Source organism: Psammomys obesus, unplaced genomic scaffold (genome assembly GCF_907164565.1).
Source record: "Psammomys obesus unplaced genomic scaffold, mPsaObe1.curated_primary_1811, whole genome shotgun sequence".
Classification (NCBI taxonomy): Eukaryota; Metazoa; Chordata; class Mammalia; order Rodentia; family Muridae; genus Psammomys; species Psammomys obesus.
Window position 1 is genome coordinate 8,129,340 of NW_026592890.1, and position 23,398 is coordinate 8,152,737.

General features: G+C 45.2%; 1 protein-coding gene across 2 annotated transcripts in view; it reads right to left on the reverse strand.

The window, feature by feature from the left end:
* The window catches only part of Prkn (parkin RBR E3 ubiquitin protein ligase), a 1,244,902-nt gene that overhangs the window by 35,704 nt on the left and 1,185,800 nt on the right, over window positions 1-23,398 (reverse strand). For both annotated transcript variants that reach the window (XM_055615985.1, XM_055615986.1), the window contains exon 10: window positions 7,059-7,142. In XM_055615985.1, the coding sequence (XP_055471960.1) occupies window positions 7,059-7,142 (84 nt within the window). The remainder of the gene's footprint in view (window positions 1-7,058; window positions 7,143-23,398) is intronic.

Sequence of the window (23,398 nt, forward strand, 5' to 3'; positions counted from 1 at the left end):
AGTGTTTCCTTAAACAAAGCAGACAGGACCCAGGGAGCTGGTCACTGGCCACTTTGGTCACTGTTCAGTGAGCTTTACTGAAGCAGTCAGAGCAGCAAGACGAGAGACTTGCCCAGTTCCTGCCACTTAGACATCTGGCTGCCCAGGGTGATGCTGCCGCTGTCACTGCTCTACCCAAGCGGCCACCAACGAAGACCAGCGCCGAGTCCCAAGTAGAGCTTCCTCCCTCAAGGATACCAACCAACGGTGTCCCGGAAGGGGGAGACAGCCCATCCTGGTAGGAAGCTACTCCTACTCTGGGTATGGGTTTGTTTTTTTATTGACAACACAGCTTCAGGCATCCCTATCACCCGAAACCTGACAGAACCCTCCATAACAGTTCCTTGAACTGAAGACATCCTCCAGAGACAAAGGATGTGTCATATGATCAGCAGGCCAATGGCCACAGGGAGATTTGGCCCTATGCTGTGTGCCATTCTGGCCAGAAGCTGTGGACTGAGAAGAGTGACAGAGTGGCCTCCAGCATGGAGCTGTGCTGTAACACGATGTGCAGTCAGCCCTGAGAGGGACTTAGACCGTAGAGGAGCAGCCGGGATCCGGGACATGGTGCCACATCTCCAATAAATAGCAAATTTAGTTCAAGAATGAAGGAGTTCAAGCAGGAACGACCCTATCTATCATTTATCATGACCCACTTGGGAACATATGCTCTCCCCCTGGGCAGCTGGGCCTCATGGTTCAGAACTCTTAGTTTCCACAGCACATGCATGCACATTTGTGGGGGTTGGGGGACACCTCTTTCTGAGAACATACTACACATTTCAGCAAACTTCTAACTATAGCGGACATCTGGTCTCTTGATGCTCCATTTGCTAATCAACCAGCGTGCAAGGCATCGCCATTCTAGACAGGATAATGGAGCATCCAGGGGAGGAAGGGCTGCAGTTGTGCGGTGGGTACCAAATGGAAAGGAAACCTTTGACATCCAGGCGACTCATCCTCCAGATCTGCTCAGATGGATGGGCACATCGTCTACTGGACCAAAACTTTGAAAACTGTGAGTTCAAGTAACCCTTTCTCGTTATACGTTACTTATTTTGTTGTAAGGACAGGAAGCTAACTAACAAAGGCCCATGTTTCTGTACATGTTGCTAACGCTCTGTAGCTGTGTAGAAGCTGCCCCATTAGAGAGACTGGCCCTCTCTGGGGTGAGCCACAGTTCCCACCATGTGACTGTGACATGTCACTATGTCCCAGTCCACTATGGACTGCTTGCAGGCTGGCGCTTTGACTTCTGCTGTTGTGTTTGTTTTAGTAGGAGGTCTTGGGGTTGATTCAGTTTTGTTTCAAACTCCTGCTCTCTGATAGCATCTGTAGTTACCATTCCTGGAGGAGCATTTCACCAGCCAATACACACCACCCCTGTTCTCTCTGTGCAGAGTGACCACAGAGCAACTGAGAGGGGACACTGAAGCTTCCCTGGGGAGGAAGAAAGTGGTCATGGGTCTAGCTCCCAAAGGCTTGGTCAATAGTCACCTGATGGTTATCAGCCTTACACCCCTCACCTAGCCTTGCCCTGGATGAAGGCCTATCACAGAAAGTTGTGATGAGGTTCAAGCCATTTATAAATACACACATCCCAACTGTGTGTGATTATGTTTATCCTGGACAAATACTGGTTTTATCCCTGTGATTCAGAAGGCTCTGGGTCACTAGAGGAGTCATCCTTCCTCCCATGACTGAAGAGACAACTGAGGCCAGAACTAGCTCGGAAGTGGCCAGTTCTATTCTTGTGCTTTTGCAACATCCTGGAGAGGAGGGAGGAGTGGGGATGAAGGGGGCTGGCAGTCGTTCTGCAAACCTTCAATGAGGACTTGCTAGGTGCCAGGCACCTGGAGGTAAAGATGCTGCAGGGAGAACATTTCCACGTGATGAATGTGCGGCATTCGTGAGGTTTAGGGGAGGCATTGGGGTGAGCAGAAAGCATCATGGAGGAGGAGACAAAGGATCTGGGCCTTGAGGGATGAGTAGGAGCTCGTCAGGCAGGGGCGGACACATTCCTTTTGGATACAATTGACTTACAAGCCACAAAGAGAGAGAAAAAAGGGGATGGGGGTGGGGAGGAAATAATTTCCAAAGTGGCCATAGCCACTGAGGTCAATTTTCTTTGTGGCTTTAGACAATGTTGGGATGTCTCAGTTTGTCCCGCTGTTAATAGGGAGCATACCATCAGCTACTGTGAACCCCTGGGAGCATGAGTCAATTTTTGTGGTTTGCAAGAGCAAGTGTTTAGTCATTAGGAAACCTTCAGGGGAGAGTGTGGACGGGGCCAGAGCACCCAGGGAACAAGTGTCAGGCAAGAGAAAATGGGGCTGGACCCTCATTAGCGTATGATGGATTGATCTTCTGCCATGGACTCCCCAAACCCCCAGCCATTCCAACTTAAAGCCTGTTCAATATTTTAAAACCAATTTTTGAGTTTGCTTTTTTTTTTTTAATATTGCATTAATAAAAAAATACATTAACATTTGGGTCAGGCAGTTTAACTGATGGCAAAAATTTGTTGGGCCCCAGGAGAAATGGGCTCCCTTTTCTGGAGAATGCATTATCAAGAAACGGAAACTAATCAGCTCTGAAGGCAAGACACCGAGAGGAGTTCCAAGTGGCCGACAAGAGAGAATGCTTTAAGTGAACCAAACTGAGAGAAAACCTCCAAGAGGCCCACAAGGGGGTTGTGGGTACTGGCAGCATTTAGACATGGATGCGTGTGGAGATTGGTTTCAAGGGGGGCTGCCAATAGGTGTTGATTCCTTGATGTGGAGAGGATCATCCTTCTCAAGTCTGCAGGTGACTGAGCTGCTGCCTGAGCTGCTGTTTGAGGGCTGCGGGCAGCAAGGGACAGGCCAGCTCTATTGAAAATAGACCCCTCTTCATTCGGCTGCTGACGGGGTCTGGCCATGGCAATCTGATGAAATAGCTTGTCTGATTCATTGTTTTCATACCCAAGAGTAACTGTGGAGGTGTGATGAGTTGCCCATCAAGAATGTGTTATTGACTTATGAGCTCGGGTGGGTGGGAGCTCCCCTTTCAGGGGAATTGGGGAGGGCATATGGGGAAAAAGGGAAGAGTAGGGGAGTGGGAGAAGAGGAGGGAGGGGGCTACAATCAGGATGCGAAGTGAATCAATTAATTAATTAATTAATTAATTAATTAATTAATTAATTAAAAAATAAGAGGAAGAATGTGCTGGCTGTCCCTCATGCTTTCCCTCTTCTCTCCTGAAAGGCTGACTCCCATGGACTTTGTCCTTAGGACCCTAACAAATGGCTTTGAGTTCTGCATAGCCAGTGAGAAACCCAAGAACTGAGAGTGAGAAAGAGAGAAGTTGAGATGTTCTATCATGGTCTCTCCTTGCTTTAGGCCCAACATTGAGTTCTCCATGATTCGGCCTGTCCTAAGTTTCCTCCTCCAGCCATGGATCCAGCTCATGGTTCATGGAATACCTTCCTCCTTTGTCCAAGGATGGTGGTGGCTCCTGCCAATGCTGACACAGACCTCGATATTGGTGCTGGCTCTTGTGACCCACCCCATCATCGGACCCCATGGTGCCTTCCATCTGATTGGTCTTCCTCTGGGTCCCTGATTGATTTCAAGACTCAAGAAAATGTGGCAGCAAAGATCCCAGGTTCGATTCTCTAGCAACAGTGGATGTTTTAGTCTCTGTTCTATTGCTGTGAAGAGACAGCATGACCAAGGCGACTCTTATAAAGAAAAGCATTTAATTGGGGCTTGCTCATATCTCAGAGGCTTAGTCTAGTATGATAATGGCAGGGAGCATGGACGTAGGCAGGCAGTGGCTGAGGACTTTATATCCTGATCCTAAGGCAGCAGGCAGAGAGACAGATAAAAGCTGGCATGGGATTTTGGAACCCCAAAGCCCACCCCAATGACACACTGCTTTCAACAAGGACACACCGCTTAATCCTTCTAATCCTTCTCAAACAGTTCATCAACTGGGGACTAAGCATGCAAATATATGAGCCTATGGGGGTCGTTTTCATTTAAACCACCACAGCAGACATGTTTTTCTTAAGTTGTTGGGGAGTTTGCTTCGTTTTCAAATAGGAGGAATAGGAGGGTGGTTCTGTGATCAGGAGCCAGATACAGGAGACAGAGAACTCTAGAGATAGTGTAGTGCCTGAAATGAACCTATTAGCCCCACCCACGAAAAGACCAGGTAACTCCCTAGAATGCTGGGACCTGTAGTTCTTAGAAAATAAGAAAGCCTCATGGGAAAGTATGAGGGTCTATGAGTTTTGTCCATAAAACCCCAACAATGTGTGTTTTGTGTGTCCCTGGGAAATTCCAGGGAGTGGTCCTGACCGAAGTCCATCTTTTGGTCAGCATTTAATATTTAATAAAGTTTGCATCAAATTTGGCCCCAAATGGTAGAATTGGTTTTTCTTTGGCAAATCTCAGGATTAACAGTAGGGCTCCAGAATCAAGACTGAAGAAGCAGTATGACATGTATTACCCATGACTCACTGAAATTCTTAGGTTGACTGTGCAACCTTTCAGTATCTAGTGAATTCACAAAACCACTGTAAAAAGCAGGGATCTTGCCCTTTATTCATGAGGCCTGGAACAACGCCTCAACTACTATAGGTGCTCACTATACATTTGCTGAATAAAATAATACCTTTTCACTATGATGCCACAAGCACTCAACACACCTCTACCCAGTGCTTATGCACAGATCTTGCATTGGGCTTGGAGTACCGGAATGAAAACAGGAAAAGAGTTGGACAGATGCTGGTACCTTTGCCAAAGGATGCTTTCTTCTGCAATAGTTTTTAGGGCCACTGTCAAGAATATAGTATTTCCTTTTGATGAACTCAGAACCACCTTCCATGACTTGCAGGAAAGTGTTACACAAAATTATATATTTGCTAGGCTTTGGCTAGCAGGTACTTTGATATAATTTTTGTTTTCTCTTTAGCTCTGTTCCATGACTCTCCTTCAGTCCTCTGAAGGGAAGCATACTCATCTATGTTTTGCCAGCGAGCCTAGCTTTTTGACCCATATGAATGTTCAATTTAACATATGCTGATAGCATGATGAGTTCCGCTCCCTTGGTACTGATCATGTGAACTTAAGGCCATCTTTAATCCTCTTTCACCCATTATTATGGCTTAGATATTAAGATTATAATGACTTAAAAAAATCTTATACACCAAGGTTGGTAGTTCCTTCTTGAAGGATGGGTGGGATTACAGAGACAGTCAGGAACCTGGGCAGCTTAATGGTAAATAAGATGGTCCCTCCTTTTAAATAGAATCTCACAGCTTGGAAGCTTTGGTTCATGTCTGGGTTATTGATGGGTGTAAATTGCTTGGTTATTCCCATTTCCCAGGGCCTCTTGCTTCAGCATTCTCTGCTACACAAGGCAGGGGTCACAGGGCTATTATTACTCCTGCTTTCAGTACCCAGTGAGCTTGAACTTGATAGTCCCTGAGCTGAAATAAATGAACAGAAGATGCAGTTGCTTCCTTGACTGTGGAAATAGAGTTCACTTCTAAGTCTCCTGGTATGCTGGTGGTCAACAACAGAAGATCTTATGAGAAGACCCAAAAGACACTAATTATATTTATTTAGTTATGCTAATATTGGGTAAACACAGCTGCAGAATACCTTACTGGGATACACTTCTCTCTGTGCTGACTTGAGATCATCCAGAATGTTAATGTTCCTGGCTACAAAACTGAAATGTGCTGAAACTTCCCTATTTACTAGGTTCTTATCAATGAAATGGGGTATTTATTTGCACAGATTTGGTGTTTAAACCCTTGTCAACAACTACACCGAGAGAAAACTAATGAGCAAATTCATCAACTGCACTGAAGTTCCTAAACTCCTTTAAAGTTTGATTGGTCATATTAATAAATAAAAGGAAACACATTTACATTTTCCTAGCTCATTAGTGAACAGGGCTCAGGAAGTGTGATCCTTACTCAATTGGGATGAACACACAGTTTAGCACTTTTGATGAGATGGGTGAAAATGTGCAGCTGTTTCCTTGCATGTTACAGTACTTGGATACAGATGTCTCTGACTTACCATGCTTCAGCTTTGATTCTTCAAGACAGTGTAAAAGCCATAAATGTTCAGTAGGCACCATACTTGGGCTTCTGCACTTTGACCTTTTCCCTGAATGTCTACAAGGTTCCAACCTCTAAAGTGGTGATGGGCGGTGGTAGCAACTTCTACTTGGGCCCGGTGATCGCCAGAGCTGGCAGTCAAGACCCTACAGTGTGCCATGTGGCTAAGGTAGGGTGCTCTGTAGAACAGTCTTCCAAAGCACTTTTGACTTTATAATATTTGTGACTTATGGTGTCACCCTATCATAAACAGGAAACGTCTGTACACACAGAGATCATTTTTGTCAGTCTGCCAGATGTGTCCAACTTTCTGAAATTGTGACAGATGTCATTTATACACTCTGTCATGCTTTGAGAACTGCTCAATCAAGTCATCCCTCCCCCTAAATTGCAAAAAAAAAAAAAAAACAAAAAAAACCCAAAAAACAAAAAACAAAAAAAAAAACATCCTTGTAATGGTCTAAGTAAGTTTATGATTCAGTGTTGAGCTGCATTCATAGCTGTGTTGTGCAACCAACCTATACGTCACAGGTTGGACACACCTACAACAAAAATATTAAAAAATAAAATAAAAATAAGGGCAGTACGGATTTTTCTGGTTCAGATGCTGTTCAGTTGTCTTATCCCAGTCTCCTCTGATCACACGGATCTACCTTATCTCTATTCCATTCTCCACAGGAAGAGAAACTATCAGGGATCAGGGATATACCCGCGTGACCACTGGCAAAGCTATGTGGTACCCCTGTGAGGGGAAGATGAACCTGGGAAAGCCAGAGGCTCAGTTCCAAGGCTGTCTGCACTGGGGCTTTCATGGTGGAGCCAACTTCCTGTGACCTCCAAGGGGGCTGCTGCCTACCAGAGTGCCAGGCCTTGCTTTGCAGGACAAGGAAATCAGTCTTACCTGAGAAGTTGCTCCCGAGGCTTCAAACAGTGAGTTACAGTCTCCTTCATGGTATGCTTCCTTACAGTCCCGGCAGAAAACGAACTGCAAGAGAAGAGCATGTGTCAGGAGCGGTCTGCTGCATTCCACACTCTGTTTCAATCTCTCCGGCTTGAGTGATGGTTTGTGGGTCAAACGGTTGTCTGCAAAGTGGAATCAACTGATATTTTGATGGGGCTGTTCACTGTCAGAGAGGATTCTGTGCACCTCAACAGGATCACAATGATGATGTGTCCTGTGTCATTTCTTCCTGTTGTCCCCAGCCCACTGGAAGAGGCAGCAATGCAGGAGAATGCCTGCAAAGAGCTGTCACTGGAGCCAGAACAACAACTTCCTTCCAGGGTCATCTTCAATGTCTGTTCTAAGTCTGTTTCACAATAGGCTTATGTGGTTAGTGGACTCGCTTTTGAATTGAGAGCTTGTGATAAAAAAAAAAAAAAGAATGGAATGTTTTGGAACTGGACTGTGTCCTTTAGCTTATTCCCCTTCATTCTCCTAGATGCAGAAGAGAATGTCTTATCCCCCAGGACCTTAGACTGAGGCTACATTTGCACATAGAGCCTTTAATATGAGTAGAGTAAAAGGAGCCATTAGGATGGCCCTAACGCATTAGGACTGGTGTCCTTGTAAAAAGAGATCAGAACATAAAACACATTTGCTGAGGAACGAGCGTGTGTGGATACAATGAGAGACAACCATTTGCCAGCAAAACAAACAAGACCAATAACACCAACTTTGTTTTGAAAAGACATCCGCTGCTTTTCTTGGACTCATGAGAAACACCAACCCAACATGTTCTTTCCTTATAACACCTTCACTGTGTAAGCAAACTCAGCTTACATTGAACATCCCTTAATCCAAGATGTTTGGGACCGGATTTAAATCAAACTTGGCATTATTTTTCAGATTTCAGAATGTTTGCATACACACATACATAGTCACACATTAACATATACACATACACATATATACATGTATGCACACATACATACATGTATACATGTGGTTAGTGAAAGATTTGGGGGGCTGAACACAAATCAAAGCACATAATTCATTTAAAATAGGCCTTGTCCACATAGCCTGAAAAACATTCCATATAACATTTTTAGTTTGCCTGTTTCCTTTTAATTTTAATTTTATGTGTTTGGGTATTTTGCCTGCATGAGTGTCTGGATAGCATTTCTGTGCCTGGTGCCTGTGGAGGCCAGAAGAGGGTATCCGATCCCCTGGAGCTAGAGTTACAACTAGAATTGTGAGGTGTCATGTGAGTGTTGGAAATTGAACTCAGGTCCTGCGGAAGAGCAGCCAGTGCTCTTAACCCCTGAGCCATCTCTCCAGCCCCACGTCTCTGTTTTGACTGAGGCTCATCAGTAGAACTCTCCTCCTGTGTCGTGATGACAGTGTTTAAAGGTTCAGGTTTTGAGGATGTTAGACGTGGGGTCCCGGCTGCTCACCCTGCACTTCTCACAGCGGAAAGACTGACCCCCAGGGCGGTGGGATATCAGCTTCGCTTAACCGATTCAGGTGGTGGGAAAGTGCCGGCACCTGCCCCTCACAGACTGCCAGCACCACCAGGCTTTACCCCCTTGTATTTTATTTGTCTCCTTGGATACGGTGAGTTAGTGTTGCCCCGCCCCCAAGGTTTCTCTTTCTCTTTAGTGTCAGTGCAGAAGTCTTCCGGTTGGCCCCACCCCATCCCTCAGCTTTGACATGCTGTGCTGAAAAGCTATGCACGATGGCTCAGTCAGCTCAGCCATAGAGAGCTGGCCGGGATGCCACCCGCCACTTTGGAGGGAAGCTAGTCTGATCTGTTGGCGTGACAGGAAAGCCGCTTCACATCTTATTAGCCAGTGGATGAGATATAAAATCAGTTTCATGGTGCAGGAACACCCTGGAGGTTGATCTGTTTGTCAGAATAAATAGGCCTCTCCTGACACAAAGACATTAAATTCACTGGTACTGTGAAGAAAGGACCATAAAGAGAAAAGACTAAGAGAACATACACACGCAAATGACAGCTGTGCCATGGCTGGTGTGGAGAGAGGAAGACAATGCTGTATGAATGTGCTGGTGGTGACTTTAATTCATGTGTTAATTTGTGCTATTCCAATGCTACCCTTCCAGGGCAGCTCTACCGTACTGTGGGCTCTTTCCAATCAATGACATCAATCTGTTCTATACACATTGAGAAACCACCAAGAACGGTGGTTCTCAACCTGCGGGTTGGGACCCCTTTGTGGGGTCAAATGACCCTTTCACAGCAGTCACCTAATACCACCAGAAAACGCAGATATTTTCTTTATGTACTTTAGTACATGAGGAACTGTACTAAAGGGTCACAGTGTTAAGAAGGTTGAGAACTACTTATCTAGGTCTAGTTTGATCTTAAAAGTGTTTGGGGGATTTTATTTTTTTTTTTGTATTTGGACTTTTCATTTTTTTAAATTAATTTATTTTTTAATTAATTAGTTTATTCACTTTGTATCCAAGCTGTGGACCCCTCCCTCATCCCCTCCCACTCTCACCCTCCCCCTTCTCTTCTCTTGCTCCCCTCCTCCAGTCCACTGATAGGAGAGGTCCTCCTCCCCTTCCATCTGACCCTAGCCTATTAGGTCTCATCAGGAGTGGCTGCATTGTATTCCTCTGTGGCCTGGTAAGGCTGCTCTCCCCTCAGGGGAAGGTGATCAAAGAGCCAGCCACTGAGTACATGTCAGAGACAGTCCCTGTTCCCCTTACTAGGATACCCACTTGGATACTGAGATGCCATAGGCTACATCTGTGCAAGGGTTCTAGGTTATCTCCATGTATGGTCCTTGGTTGGAGTATCAGTCTCAGAAAAGACCCCTGTACTCAGATTTTTTTGGTTCTGTTGCTCTCCTTGTGGAGTTCCTGTCCCCTCCAGGTCTTTCTATCTCCCCCTTCTTTCATAAGATTCCCTGCACTCTGCCCAAAGTTTGGCTATGTGTCTCAGCATCTGCTTTGATACCCTGCTGGGCAGAGTCTTTCAGAGGCCCTCTGTGGTAGGCTCCTGTCCTGTTCCCTGTTTTCTCTCTCTTCCTATGTCTATCCCCTTTGCCTTTCTGAATGAGGATTGAGCATCTTACCCAGGATCCACCTTCTTGATTAGCTTCTTTAGGTGTACAGATTTTAGTATGATTATCCTATATTATTTATCTAACATCCACTTATAAGTGAGTATATACCATGTGTGTCTTTCTGCTTTTGGGATACCTCACTCAGGATGATCTTTTCTAGATCCCACCATTTGCCTGAAAATTTAATGATTTCCTTGTTTTTAAATCAGAGTAGTATTCCATTGTGTAAAAGTACCACAATTTCTGTATCCATTCCTCAATTGAGGAACATATGGGTTGTTTCCAGCTTCTGGGTATTACAAATAAAGCTGCTACAAACATGGTTGAACAAATGTCCTTGTTGTATACTTGGGCATCTTTTGGATATATGCCTAGGAGTGGTATAGCTGGATCTTGAGGTAGCACTAGTCCTAGTTGTCTGAGAAAGCACCAGATTGATTTCCAAAGTGGTTGTACAAGTTTACATTCCCACCAGCAATGGAGGAGGGTTCCCCTTTCTCCACTTAGGGAGATTTTTAACCAATTAGTTCAAAACTCAACAAAGGGCTTGGGCAAACACAAAGGACTTCTGTAGCTGGGGTTTGGTACTTTATGGGTTCTTTCTTTTACCCTTCACATCCATTTTCTTCTTCTCTTTAGATGCCCTAACACTAGAGTTAAGAGGTAAAAGGATAGAGAGGAAAGGAAAGAGATCCCTGAATAAGGTCAGAGGTCAGAAAGCGGGGGGGGGGGGGGGGGGACCACTTCTTGCTGATTAAGGGTATCGAGCTTCTTGGGGAAAGTTTGATCCTTGCTGTCAAAGATATCTAAATTCTTCTTGTTGTTTCTTCTTTGTGTATGACTGCTTAACAAACTGTGACTAACAGCAACCAACAACCAACCAACCAGCCATTGAGGTTCTAGCATTTACATACCCTCTCAAAAGTCCCCAGAATTCCAAAGGTCACACAATCACAGAAACTATCTGCAGCTGGCAAAACCATTCCTGTGCTAGAGCACGAGGCAAATTACAGTCAGTTGCTGCGAAGCAGCCCCATATTGCCACACGTGGGATTAAAAGGAAAACATATTCTAATGTTTCTGTGGTTTTAAAGAAACCAAAATTCCAAAATTCTCAGTACAGAATTCAGTTCCTAAACTACATACGAAGGCATCCAAAGGTGCCACAAAAAACACTAGACTGAAATGCTTTAAAAATCGGAGCAAAATGCAGTGCTTATCAGCATCTAGAAGGCTCTATGAATTACTAACTCAGAGTTGTTCCTGAGAGCCCACAGGCCCCTCTCTGCCTCTGCTGCACCCCTCAGCGACCAGGTCTCTTTCTGCAGAGTGATAGGAACCTGCATATAACACTTTTTTTCTGCCAGTCTCAGCAAACGACACAGATACTTAGTTACCTACAAAACTCCACAATGGTGGGCTTCTCTTTCCCCTTTTTTCTTTTGTTAACAGTGGAAAATATTTTATTCTTAAATATCTAAAGAGGACTTTATGTTTGAAAAGGAATTATGAGGCACACAGAGATCCTCACAACTCCTCCTCTTGCGCTTCCCCGGCAAAAACAGTAACAATGATTTATTTGAATGTTTTTTACATTCTCTTTGAAACCAACTCATCATAATTGTTTCCTATTTAACAAGATGCCATCCTTTTACACAACAGTTCAGAAACTGCTTTTTTTTTTTTTTGAGATAGGGTCTCACTAAGTAGCTCAACTTTGGGATTGAGCCTTATCCTGGCCTCAGCCTCTTGAGTGCTGACATGATGCTCCACCTCATTAGGCAACAGAACGCCTCTGAGATCTTGGGCCAGTGTACTGGTTCTGAAACTATGTCAGGAGGGAAATCTTGTTTGGAGAAAAGAGACCCCATCAATGGTTCCATACTCACTGCTGCTTTGCACACCTCTCGAGGGGGGCTCATGGGGTTTTCCCTGACCAGCGATGTGAAAGGCTGCCATTTTATACAGAGAGTGCCTATCTCTTAATCATGGCCTCATAGCTGCTGAAGCTTCCCGGACATGAACACTGCCCTCCCAAACCTCTGGAGCAGATGTCAGCCGAATGGAAGGAGATAGCTACCATCCATTTACACCGCTTTCCTTTCTTGCATTACCTTCTCTTGAGAGGGCTCTCACAAATACCAACGACTTCCATAGCATTTCATTTTGCTTTTTAAAAATTCAAATACATAGTTTTTCTAAGACAGGGTCCTATAGAGTGTTTGCCTAGCAAGCGAAAGGGCCTGAGTTTAGTCCTCAGCTCTGAAAAAAACAAAAACAAAACCAGACAAAATAGTAAAAAAGACCAAATAATTCCAGCAGTGGTAGCTCATACCTTTAACCCCAGCACTTGAGAGGAAGGCAGAGGCAGGCAGATCTCTGGGTTCAAGGCCAGGACAGCCAGGGCTATACAGAGAAACCCTGTCTCAAAGTTACAGAAGTGACCCATACTTATTCTACTGGCTCTCTGAACCCTGTTCCATTGTTAGGCCTTGTATGAGGCATTAAACACATGGCCATGAGAACATCTGTGATCACAGCACCATGTGTAAACTTAGCAAGGTCACAGTCCTCACTAGCCCATTAAACTCTGACAGAGGTATTGCCAGGAAGACATTTTACAGACAGAACGCTGGTTTCTGGTGAGATTTCCCTAGGCAGTCTGGGTGGCATGGCTTCAGGATCAGGCTGTGCACACCAGTTTTATCCCGTCCTTCCCAAGGCCTGCCCTGTGGACTTGAGGCAGGCTTATCTAGCCCACAGAACCTGGCAAGCCGATTCTGCAATAAATCTCTTGGTATAGACACACAATATGCATCTTTACAGCTCCACATGTGTGCATGAATGCATAGGTACAACCAACACATGTTTGTATGTGCTTGTAGTCACACATCCATACATATGTGTTGTTCTGTGTGTGTGTGTGTGTGTGTGTGTGTGTGTGTGATCATAACAGTGGCCCTGCCTCTCTGCTGGAACCCTCGCAGACATAATTGTCTGAGAAGAGCTCTAGTTCATCTGATTACCCGTCTTCTGATGACTGTAAGACCACAACAATTTAAACTCTTTTTTCCTTACAAAACTGTATATCCTTTTTTCATTAAAAAAAAAAAATCCAGAGCAGGAGCAACAGTTAAGTACACTATTGCTCTAGCAGAAGGCCCCGGTTCAGTTCCCAGCACCCACGTGACAGCTCACAACTATCTCCAGCTTCAGGAGATCCAGAGCAGGCAAAGGTCACTGCTCTTGATGGCGTGATTTGCTTTCTTTGATTTGACAAGGAGCAAATAAACATGAAGCTCTAACGCTATGAGCCAATGCCATTCGATAGAGGAATGCAGGAATACAACGTGGATGGAGCACTCCGTGTTACCCTCTAGCACATATCCAAGCCTAGGGGATTGTGTTGAAGTTCCTCTTCCAGGTGAGTAACTTATCCTGAGTGCCTGAGAAGAGCACTCGCACTATTTAATGAAGCCTACATCTAATAAGCTCATAGTTGTCTACTTAGTGAGAGCCAAGATTTTGTTAGCACCGAAGTCCTATTGTTCCTCCCAGTTAGTGCACTGAGTGTTGTTATCAGAAGCACCTGACATCAGTGGGTTTTCACGAATAGAGAGGCACGAATGTTTACAGTACAGTCTGTGCTTACAAGCAGATCTCCACTGGACAAAAGTGGACAAACCGAGCAAAGCAACATGAGTACAGTCTGCAAAAGGTAACAGCTGTCAGGAGGGAACCAGAAGAGAGTACTGTCCCCAGAGGAGGGGACAGCTCCACGTCACCACCCCTGGAGACCATGCGGGGCCAGGGCAAGATGCAACAGGGTAGGACAGTGACACTGGTGAAGGGTGTGTTTGTTTAACTTTGAAAGTTTTTTTTTAAAGTTTAAAAATAATGTAAAAGTAGAAAAATCTAGAAAAAAGACATAAATAAAATGTTTTATATAGTATGTTTATGTTAGAAAACTATACAAAGTATGTTGTATTAAGATAAAGTTGATTTAATGTTGGAAAAGAGGAGACTGTACATGTGTGTGTATGTGTGTTTGTGCATGTGCGTGTGTTTGTGTGTGTGTATTTAGTGTAGCTTAATACACAGTGTGTCTGAAGTGTACAGAGGTTCACAGTACTGTCCTGGGCCTTCACACTCACGACTGTTCACTCTGTCACCCAGAGCCACTTTCGTGCCTACAAGCTCTGTCAGTGCCCTAGGTAGAAATGTTGTTTTAAACTCCTTCACTGTGTTTTACTGGATCTTTCTGTGTTGACATGCAGACATCTGCCTACAGTCTTCAACACAGCAGCATGCTCTGCAGATAGCCAGGTACCCTGCCCCTTAGGTTTGCCTGAGGCTGCACCTCTTAGGGTTTTATAAGTACAATCCATGCTGTTTCCACAATGACAAAATCACCTAATGACATACTCACAGGGCATATCCCCATCACTGCAGGATGCACGCCTGCATTTAAAATTTAGACCATGTGAAAGAACAGCATGCTCCAATTCACAAAATAGTCTGTAAGCTATTTATATTTAGAAACATAGTCCAGTGGGGTGGTGTATGCATTTAACCCCAGCCCTCAGGAGGCAGAAGTAGGTGGTCCTCTGTGAGTTCCAGGCTATCCAGGTCTATACAGTGAGTTCTTGGATACACCACAGTGAGACCTTGTTAACTAGCCAAACCAAACCATAGATGGGGACGTAGATGGTAGAGTGCTTGCTTGGCAGGCAGGAAGTCTTGGGTTGAATTCCACATAACTGGGCATGTTGGCTTGTGCTTCTAACATCAGTACTCAGTAGGTAGAGGCAGCATACCAAAGTCATCCTTGGTTACATATTGAGTACTGATGTTAGAAGCACAAGCCAACATGCCCAGTTGATTTCAAGGTCAGCTTGGGCTATATGGGACCGATCTCAGACAGTAACAAGATTTTAAAAATATGTATAACCTATTGCTTCAAAACAGAACCTTTGAACCAGAGACTCTGAAGAGAGTGCAAGACCAAAACAGGAACAATATACCCTGCAGGTTGAGGTTTCTGTTTGCAGTTAAGATAAGTTAAGCGGAAGTTCCTGTTTGTCCTGTGTTAAGTTCTTGTAAATTAAGGTTTCTGTTTGTATTTAAGAATAAGTTTCTGTTTCTTAGTGCTGGTGTAAACTGCAAAACACATTTTTCAACCTACACTAAACCTGAGACCCCATTCACATCATGTGTTACATCCTTATCCTTGTTCCTTCCCTTTTGTTGTGTCTTTCTAACAGTGTATAACTCTCTTGCCCCTGTAAACACATTCTGTCTCCCATAAAAGAAACCTAAAAGGCCGGTGGAGGCTCTCTCAAGTCCCAACTTAGGGAGAGACAGCCAGACTGGCCAGTCCTGGGTGCCCCCTCCCCCAATACAGCTAGCTTTAATTGGACAACCATGGACTTGGTCTTCCAATCTTCAGGGTTAACACAGGCGTTTCTCTCTTCTCTGCATTTTTGATTCTCCAGAGAAGGTAAGACAGGAGAATAAATACTTCACACAGTTTCTGGCACACAGTAAACACAAGAACTAGTTTCTTACAGGGTTGTGATGCTTTCCGTGTAATAAAAATGTTTAGAAATGGACAGGGACAGTGAGCACCTGGCTACCCAAGGTCAGTCCCAGTCTACTGGTGATTGTTGTTATAGGAAAATCTAGGACCCCTCGGCACTGTCAGGCCTTTGCTACAACTATGAGTTTGCTTAGAGAAAGGGATGCTGGCACTTCTTGTAAGTATATTCAAAGGGGTACACCAGCAACCCCTTGGACCACCCGCACTACCATGGAGCTGGGAAAATTGCCCATGGTGTTCATCTGTCAGTATGATACAGTGAAGCTGTCATTTGATTGATGTTTAAGTCTTGTTTCTCACATGCCCATAATGAACAAACTTCAGATGTATATTTTCCCTTTGGAAGCATGATGGCAAACCCAGTGAATAGCTTCTCATGCAGTTGGGACATTCAAGGGGCTGCTGATCAGTGCAGGTCAGAGCTGGTTGGAACCTATGAGCAGTGACCTTTAAAATCAGATTTTGATTCTTAATGTCGAATGAATGATCTCCACATGAAACCCCAAATCTCTTTGTGCCAGTTTTCTGTCACAATTGTATCTGTATTAAAGGCATTCTGTTATGTGCCGCCTATTTTTCTTCTGGAGATCTGAAGTTCTATCTTAAAAGAATAGGAGGGAATCAAATACCACCATAGGACCCTTCTCTATGATTTGAAAAATATCAAAAGCACAAAGCAAGCATGCGGGGTTTTTACTTCCTTGGGGACCAAAGAAACAGGCTTCTACTTTAGGCGATTGTCCTGAAGGTGGCAGCAGAGGCGCATAATTTCAGCCGGGTGTGGGAAAACAGCCCATGGAAAGGGTGAGGCTCCTGGTGCAGGGGGACCAGGTGCTGATACATGCAAACCTTGTCCTGACAAAGTAGTGTGGCTGATGGGAATGGTGTTCGGCAGTGACACACCAAGCCACTGGTATGGAAGGAGGAAAGGGAAATGATTTCAAGTACATAGTATATTAAAAACACAGCCTCATAGTAGGAGGCAAATGGAGGTGGCGCCAGGCTCCAAACGGGCCAAGACAACACTTTAGAAAGCACTGTCTCCAAACAGCCAGGTGAACGTCTCCAGAAGGCTGGGTCCAGAGTTCAAGGGCTCAAGGACCATGTTTCCTCACGCTTCCCAAACTCTACACTAATGATCTCAGGACAGCAAAACAGCTCTCTCTGCTTCCCTGAAGAATGACTGCCACTGTGCCACCCCAGGATCAGGTTTGTTTCAGGTTTGTGACTTTGAGCATGCCCTTGGTTTAATTTCCACCCACGGCCTCTCTCAAAAGGCCTCTGAAGATCAGTTCTCTTTTCTTTTACCCCATCAATGCTTGTACAAACCCATCCCGAGTGTCAGGTGCAGAAACGTAATTTGCACACTGTCTTGTATGAGTGAGTGGAAACTTTCACACCTAGTTTAGAACGAGGGCTTCACAACCCACACACACCAGGTCCACTCAGCTTGCCACCAAAGGAAAGGAAACCTTGCTTAGAGTAAGGGGCACTTGGCATCCAAAACTAATGTCCTAGGGGAGTCTCTGCCCTTGTGCCCTTTACTGAACTCTTGTCAGCTTCAGGGTGTGTTGCTTAGAATTGAGCTATCCAATTCCTAAGTAGGCACGACGGTACTGCAATTTGATTCCTACCTTAAAATAGTTTTTTTTTTCTTCTTAACCTAAAATGTTTATTGCCTGTTTATTTCTCCCTTCCTTTGACAGCTCTACTGGTGTGTGATTTGCATAGTCATAGACTTTTAAAGCTAGTGTGTGTGGGCTGGAGAGATGGTTCAGCAGCTAAGTGCGTTACTGGCTCTTGCAGAGGACCTAAGCTTGATTCCTAGTACCCACATGGTGGCTCCCAACGGTCTATAACTCCAGTTCCAGAGGACCCAACACCCACTTCTGGACTCTGTGGCCACTGCCTAGATTGGTATACACACACACACACACACACACACACACACACACACACACAACACACACACACGCAAGTAAAACAGCCATATACATAAAATAAAAATAAATAAAGATTTAAAAAATAGTTCACATACTTGTTGAATGGATTACACAGGTACACTCAAAGTACAAATTCAAAAGGCACAAAAGGTTCACCACAAAAATAATCTCCAGTTTTCTTGGTCAGCTACCAAGCTTTCCAGAAAAAGCTCTCTGTCACCTGCTTTGGTGCCTGTTGTTCTAGAACTATCTTATACACATAAATGTACAATAAGTGCTATTTTAAAACCGCAGGGTCTCTAAAATGTCCTGCTGTGTACTGTGGGCAACACTCTTCCAGGTATTGAGTTTAGATCCAGTCTCCCTAAACAGCTGTGTAAGACTACAGTGGGCACACGGGTCCCACACACTTTCCTTGTTTTGCAGTTATAAACAAAGCCATGGGGGTCCTTGTGTCCAAAGCTGATTTTGTGCTGGAAAAAGGAAGTCTATAGGACGCATTTCTGGAAGTAAAGTAGCTTCATTAAAGGGTGTGTGCAGCTACTTGTGGGTAGGGCTTGTGAACTGAGTAGCGAGTCTTGGGAAAGCCCACTTTCTGCCCTCTCCCAGACGCGCTGTTACCAATCACCTTGCTTTTCAAGCAGCATTGAAGAGAATCTCGAACAAATGCCAACACTTTCCCTGAGAACTTATTACACATGTGTCTAACCAGAGGGACACATTCCTGGCTCTGGAGATAACTTTGAACAACGTCTAAGCTTAATCTACATAGCCAAACAAGGGTCCACATGGCCTGTGGCCGTTCCTCTCTGTCCATTCCCAATGCCTCTCGCTTAAAGCTTTTCTTTCATTGTCCCGGTCTGATTCTGGCCTGCTTGGTGATTTTCACACTGATAGCCAGCACAGTGGAGGGCCAGGTTAGAGAGATGGAGAAGGGGGGGGTACCAAGTTCCACCCCCTTACAGTGCCCTGGGTTTTTACTTGGTAGAATGGGTCCTCAGGTCCACAGGAAGTGGGGGTGGGGTGGGAGGCACAGTGTATGAAAGGGATTTCTGTCCCTTGCTCACCTCTCCACTTCTTCTCCTATTTGTCTTATCTGTGAACATTTTAAAGAACGATTCCTGTAGCGACAGTCTCTACCTTGTAATGGCTCTCCCACTGGGCCCTCCCTTGTTTCCAAAGGCTAAAGGAGGATTTAGTTGCAAGCTGAGACTCTTGTAATGATTTCATGCCAAGATTCGCACCATCCGTGTTCCTTTAAACAAACTTCTTGGTGGGTAAATTTTCGCCTCTAACTGAGAATTCTGCTTTATCATCTTGGAAGGCCTGCCTAGCTCTGCTTTCAGAGCAGCATTTCCCAGACCTTCTGGAGCAGTTGGAGTTCTCCAGAAATGGAGCACTGGTCGCAGAGTATCAGACCCAACACCGCTTTCAAATATTGCCATTCATTAGTGGACCCGTTCAAATATTGCCATTCATTAGGGAGCATGTTTGAATGTGGCCATTCATTAGTAAAATGAGCAGCATATGTCTTCTATAATTTTTTAACTGGTCTCTAATCCTCCTGACCTTATCATTTACAATCTGTAGCAAGGCACTAGACTCTGTAAAAATGATACCATGCCAGTAAAAATGTGAAATCCCAGCCATATGGCAATTTGAGCCAAATTTGTCCCATATGCCCGTGGGCATCCTTATGCTCTCTAAAACAGTAGGGAAGGTAAATGCCTCCCTTCCCAGAGCACCTGGGACCAGCCTTTGGCTGTTTGGGGTAGGGTCAGATTCGGAAGGGGTCCAGTTATGCTGGAGGCATCCTGCAAGCACAAGAGGTTTGTCTTTTTCTACTTCATCACTAATCCAAATTGCAAATCCAGTAATCCAAATGCATCAATCCAAAATGCATATTGAACTGGTCCTTGTGATGTATACCTGTAATCTCAGCACCTGGGAGGCTGAGACAAAAGGATCATGAGTTTAAGGATAGTCTGGGCTATATAGTAAAACCCCTTCTTGGAAAAAAAAAAAGAGATACACATGAACTCTTGAGTGGGTATTGCACAGTCTCACAAGTATCCCTGGGGATGGGGACACCTGTGCTAGCACTCTTTCCACTAGTCCCGAGCAGGGCCATCAGCATGTCCTGCCCTCAAGTGTTCATTCTCTCCTCTCTCTCCTGCTGGCGACAGAAGCCGGAGCCTCACCCACGAAGGCAAGAGTTCTACTGTTTACACTCAGGAGGGAGACAGGGATGGAAGGTCAGTGGGAGAGGGCACATGGTTACGGCACTGGCTGTTTACTCTTCACCTTTCTTCAAGCTGCTGACTGTACAGCCCCATGGGCCGTGGGCACGTTGCATCTCACAGTCTTTGCAGGGGGTACAGATAGGAGGGATCAGATGACTCTCCCAGTGTGACCAAGCTTTTGACAAGGTAGTGACACGACTTTGCTAGCAACAAAGTTCATGCTCAGTAACCATGCAACAGAGTTGTCACCCCCCCCCCAACACTCATACATCATAATGCTTTTAAGTCAGTTTATGAATTGTTTGGGTTGCATTCGTAGCTGGCCCTGGGCCACAGGCTGAACACTACTGGAACTGCGAGGCAGGAAGACAGAAGTGCCGTCCAGAGATCAGATGGCGGCATGGGGGGTGAAAGTGGGGGATGGAAACTAGAGGAACCAGGGCTAAGCCCTTCGGTCAGGGGGCAGGTCTGGTCCAGTGACACAGTGGTGAGCCAGATTCAGAGGCTAAGCTCATGGCCATGGTGGGTGGAGAATGTTCACCTCAGGAGAACTGGAAATGGTTTGATAACAGAAAAAGGTAATGATGAGAGGGTGAGGATGGTAGGAAGGGACGGGCAGAAACAAGCTGTAAGGCCCGAGAAAGCCGAGGGCAGAGATCCAAGCGCTTAAAGGACCGTAACTTGTAAAGAAAGAAGACAAAATCCTGAGATGACTGTCTGCCGATGAGGAGGTTGCCTGAAGAAGATCATGCTTTGTCCTTGACCTTAAAGGAGGAGTGTGACACCAGCTGAGGATCCTTCCAGTGAAGGGGAAGTGAAGCATCAGAAACCCGGTGTAGCTGCTGTCTGCTGGGGCTCTGTGAGGCAGGAACTGAAGGCAGGCCTGAAAGATGCTTCTGCAGCACCACAGGTGCACCCTGCGGCCGTTGGGAACTTGTGAGAAGAGCAGACTTTCAGCACACCCTCACCCCGGAAGTACTACACCAGGATCTGCATTCTGGTATGATCTTGGGAGAGTCAAGGGCACATGGCAGGTGAGAAGCTTGGTCATCCTGAAGTCCCTGGTGTATACTGTGCTGATGTTCCAAGGCTCTATAGAGAAGGATGATAGAAAATATTGTCCACATTCCTAGGACTCTTATTCTCTGCCCCTAGCCCACCATCATCCCAAAGCTGTCCTCCCCAGGGCATTTGTTCGTCATGTCTGGTGTGTGAATCCCCTCCTCGATCATGCCTTGACCTCATGGAGTCCATGGTCAGCTAGCCACACCCACCTCATCTAATGACACGAGGCTCTTGGGAGTACAGGGTTGAGTAAGAGGACAAGGCAGTGAACAGAGACTACCTTCAGTTTGTAGGAAACAGTATTGCTGCCCTCAGATAGCATACAACCAGTTGCTAGGAGCCATTTGGGTATTGAAGCCCTCTCTGGAAGGGCAGCATTTCTCACTGCGAATTTAGACTTTGTGCTGAGGACAGCAGGGCTGTGTGGCCCTGCTGGAGTGAGGGGCTGGAGCTGGAGGGAACATCAGGGCAGGAGATGGAGCTCAGAGGCTGGCTATGGCCTCTGTAGCATGGCCAGGGCTAGTAGATCACTGCAGTGGAATGGAACCTTGTTTGGTGGCTGGCCGGATTAGGTTGCTTAGAGCAGGACAAATCCAGCACCATGCGGCGTGGCTGTAGATGGTTTGGTAGGGGACAACACCCACCCTATAGCTAATCAGGGTCTGTGGAAGGTCACAGGGACAGAGATCCACTTAGGACATTTGTTTTGGATGCTAGGATGTACTACTAACAAAAACGACTTGGAGCAGACTAAGAGCTGGTGTGATTCTGTACTGCTTTCATCTTTTTTTTTTTTGTAAAGGGACACAGTCTAGACTAAGGCTATGCAGCCAAAATAGCAACAATTTAAAATGTTCAAGTGGCTGCATTAAAAGAGGGAAAAGAAACAGGCGAGCCTAATTGTAATGCAGACTTCACAAATATATTCAACGTACATCGTTAGCATGCTGTGATGTGAAGTTTGCTGCTGACTGAGGTTTACTAGGCTTTTGACTAAGACCAGCCTATGTTTCATATTCACAGCACATTGCAGTCTGGACTGGCTCCTCCAGATGTACCCAGAACCTGTGTGTGGCCAGTGGCTACCACTCTAGGAAAAAAAAAAAAAAAAAAAAAAAAAAAAAAAAAAAAGCCCTCTTAGGGACGGCTTGGATTATGGAATGTAAGAGCACAACCTTAATTCCTGCTGCTGCTCAGGAGGCCGAGGCAGGGGTGACTGTAAGCTAGCCTGGGCAAATTAGCGAGACCATTTCTAGAAATAGAAAAGGGAAAGAGGGCTGGGATATGGAGAGTTCACCTTGCGTGTGCCCGAGACCTCTTGTATAACCCCTAATACTGCAAACAAAGAGATTAACGAGTCAAATTATGAATGAATCAAATTATTTAAGTTAAATATTTTTCTCTAGTCTCCCTTCCCTTCTTTTTTCTTTTCCAAAGTCTCACATATCCCAGTCTGACCTTGAACTAACTATGTAGCAGAAGACGACTCTAAACTTCTGCTCCTTCTCTCTCTATCTCCTGGGTGCTGGGCTTACAGGCCTGTGACACCACACCGAAGTTTTGTTTGATTTTTATCTTAGACACAGTCTCACTATGTAGCTTAGCTGGCCTGAAGCTTATAGAGATCTACCTGCCACTGCTTCTGAGTGCTTGGATTAAAGGTGTAAACCACTAAGCCTGGCCCCAATCATGGATGCATGCAATTGGACCCATAGCTTTGTGCAAGGACTCTACCAATTGAACTATCTCCCCAGCCTGTTCCATTTTAAAGAAAGTGCTGCAGCGTACAGAAAAACAGAAACAGTCCAGTTGTGGGAATTGAGGTCTAACTACAGTGAAAGTTCAAGACTTTGCCAGCTGTATACATGGAGTCTCTCATAGAACACAGCGCGTCCCTCCTGACTCCCGGGGCCGTCGCCTGCCCACTCACTTCCTCAGATCTTGTACCAAGGTCAGATAAACATCCAGCCATCAAGTCTGGGGTGGACAGTTGCTCAGAGAGCCCCACTGATTTGCTGCTGTTGCTGACTGTAGTGTCATCTGTGTGGTGGGCTGGACTTAATGAGTGTAAGGCGATGAAGATCTACATTTCCAGTAGAAATGTAGACTTGTATTCTTGCCCGCTCTCCATTCAGTTTCGGGTAAAGACCTTTGCTTCTGAGAGAAGATACTAAGCTGAAAGCTTTGGTCTCAGAGGCAGGGCTTTACATCTTGACACTTCAGATAAATCATTATTTAGTAGATGGAGGGGGCTGGGTGAAGAAAAGGAATGGGGGAATGTAATATTTTAATTTAGAAAAAAAATTATAAAACTAAATAATTCAATTGAAAAAGCCAGAATTGTGATTTTGATTCC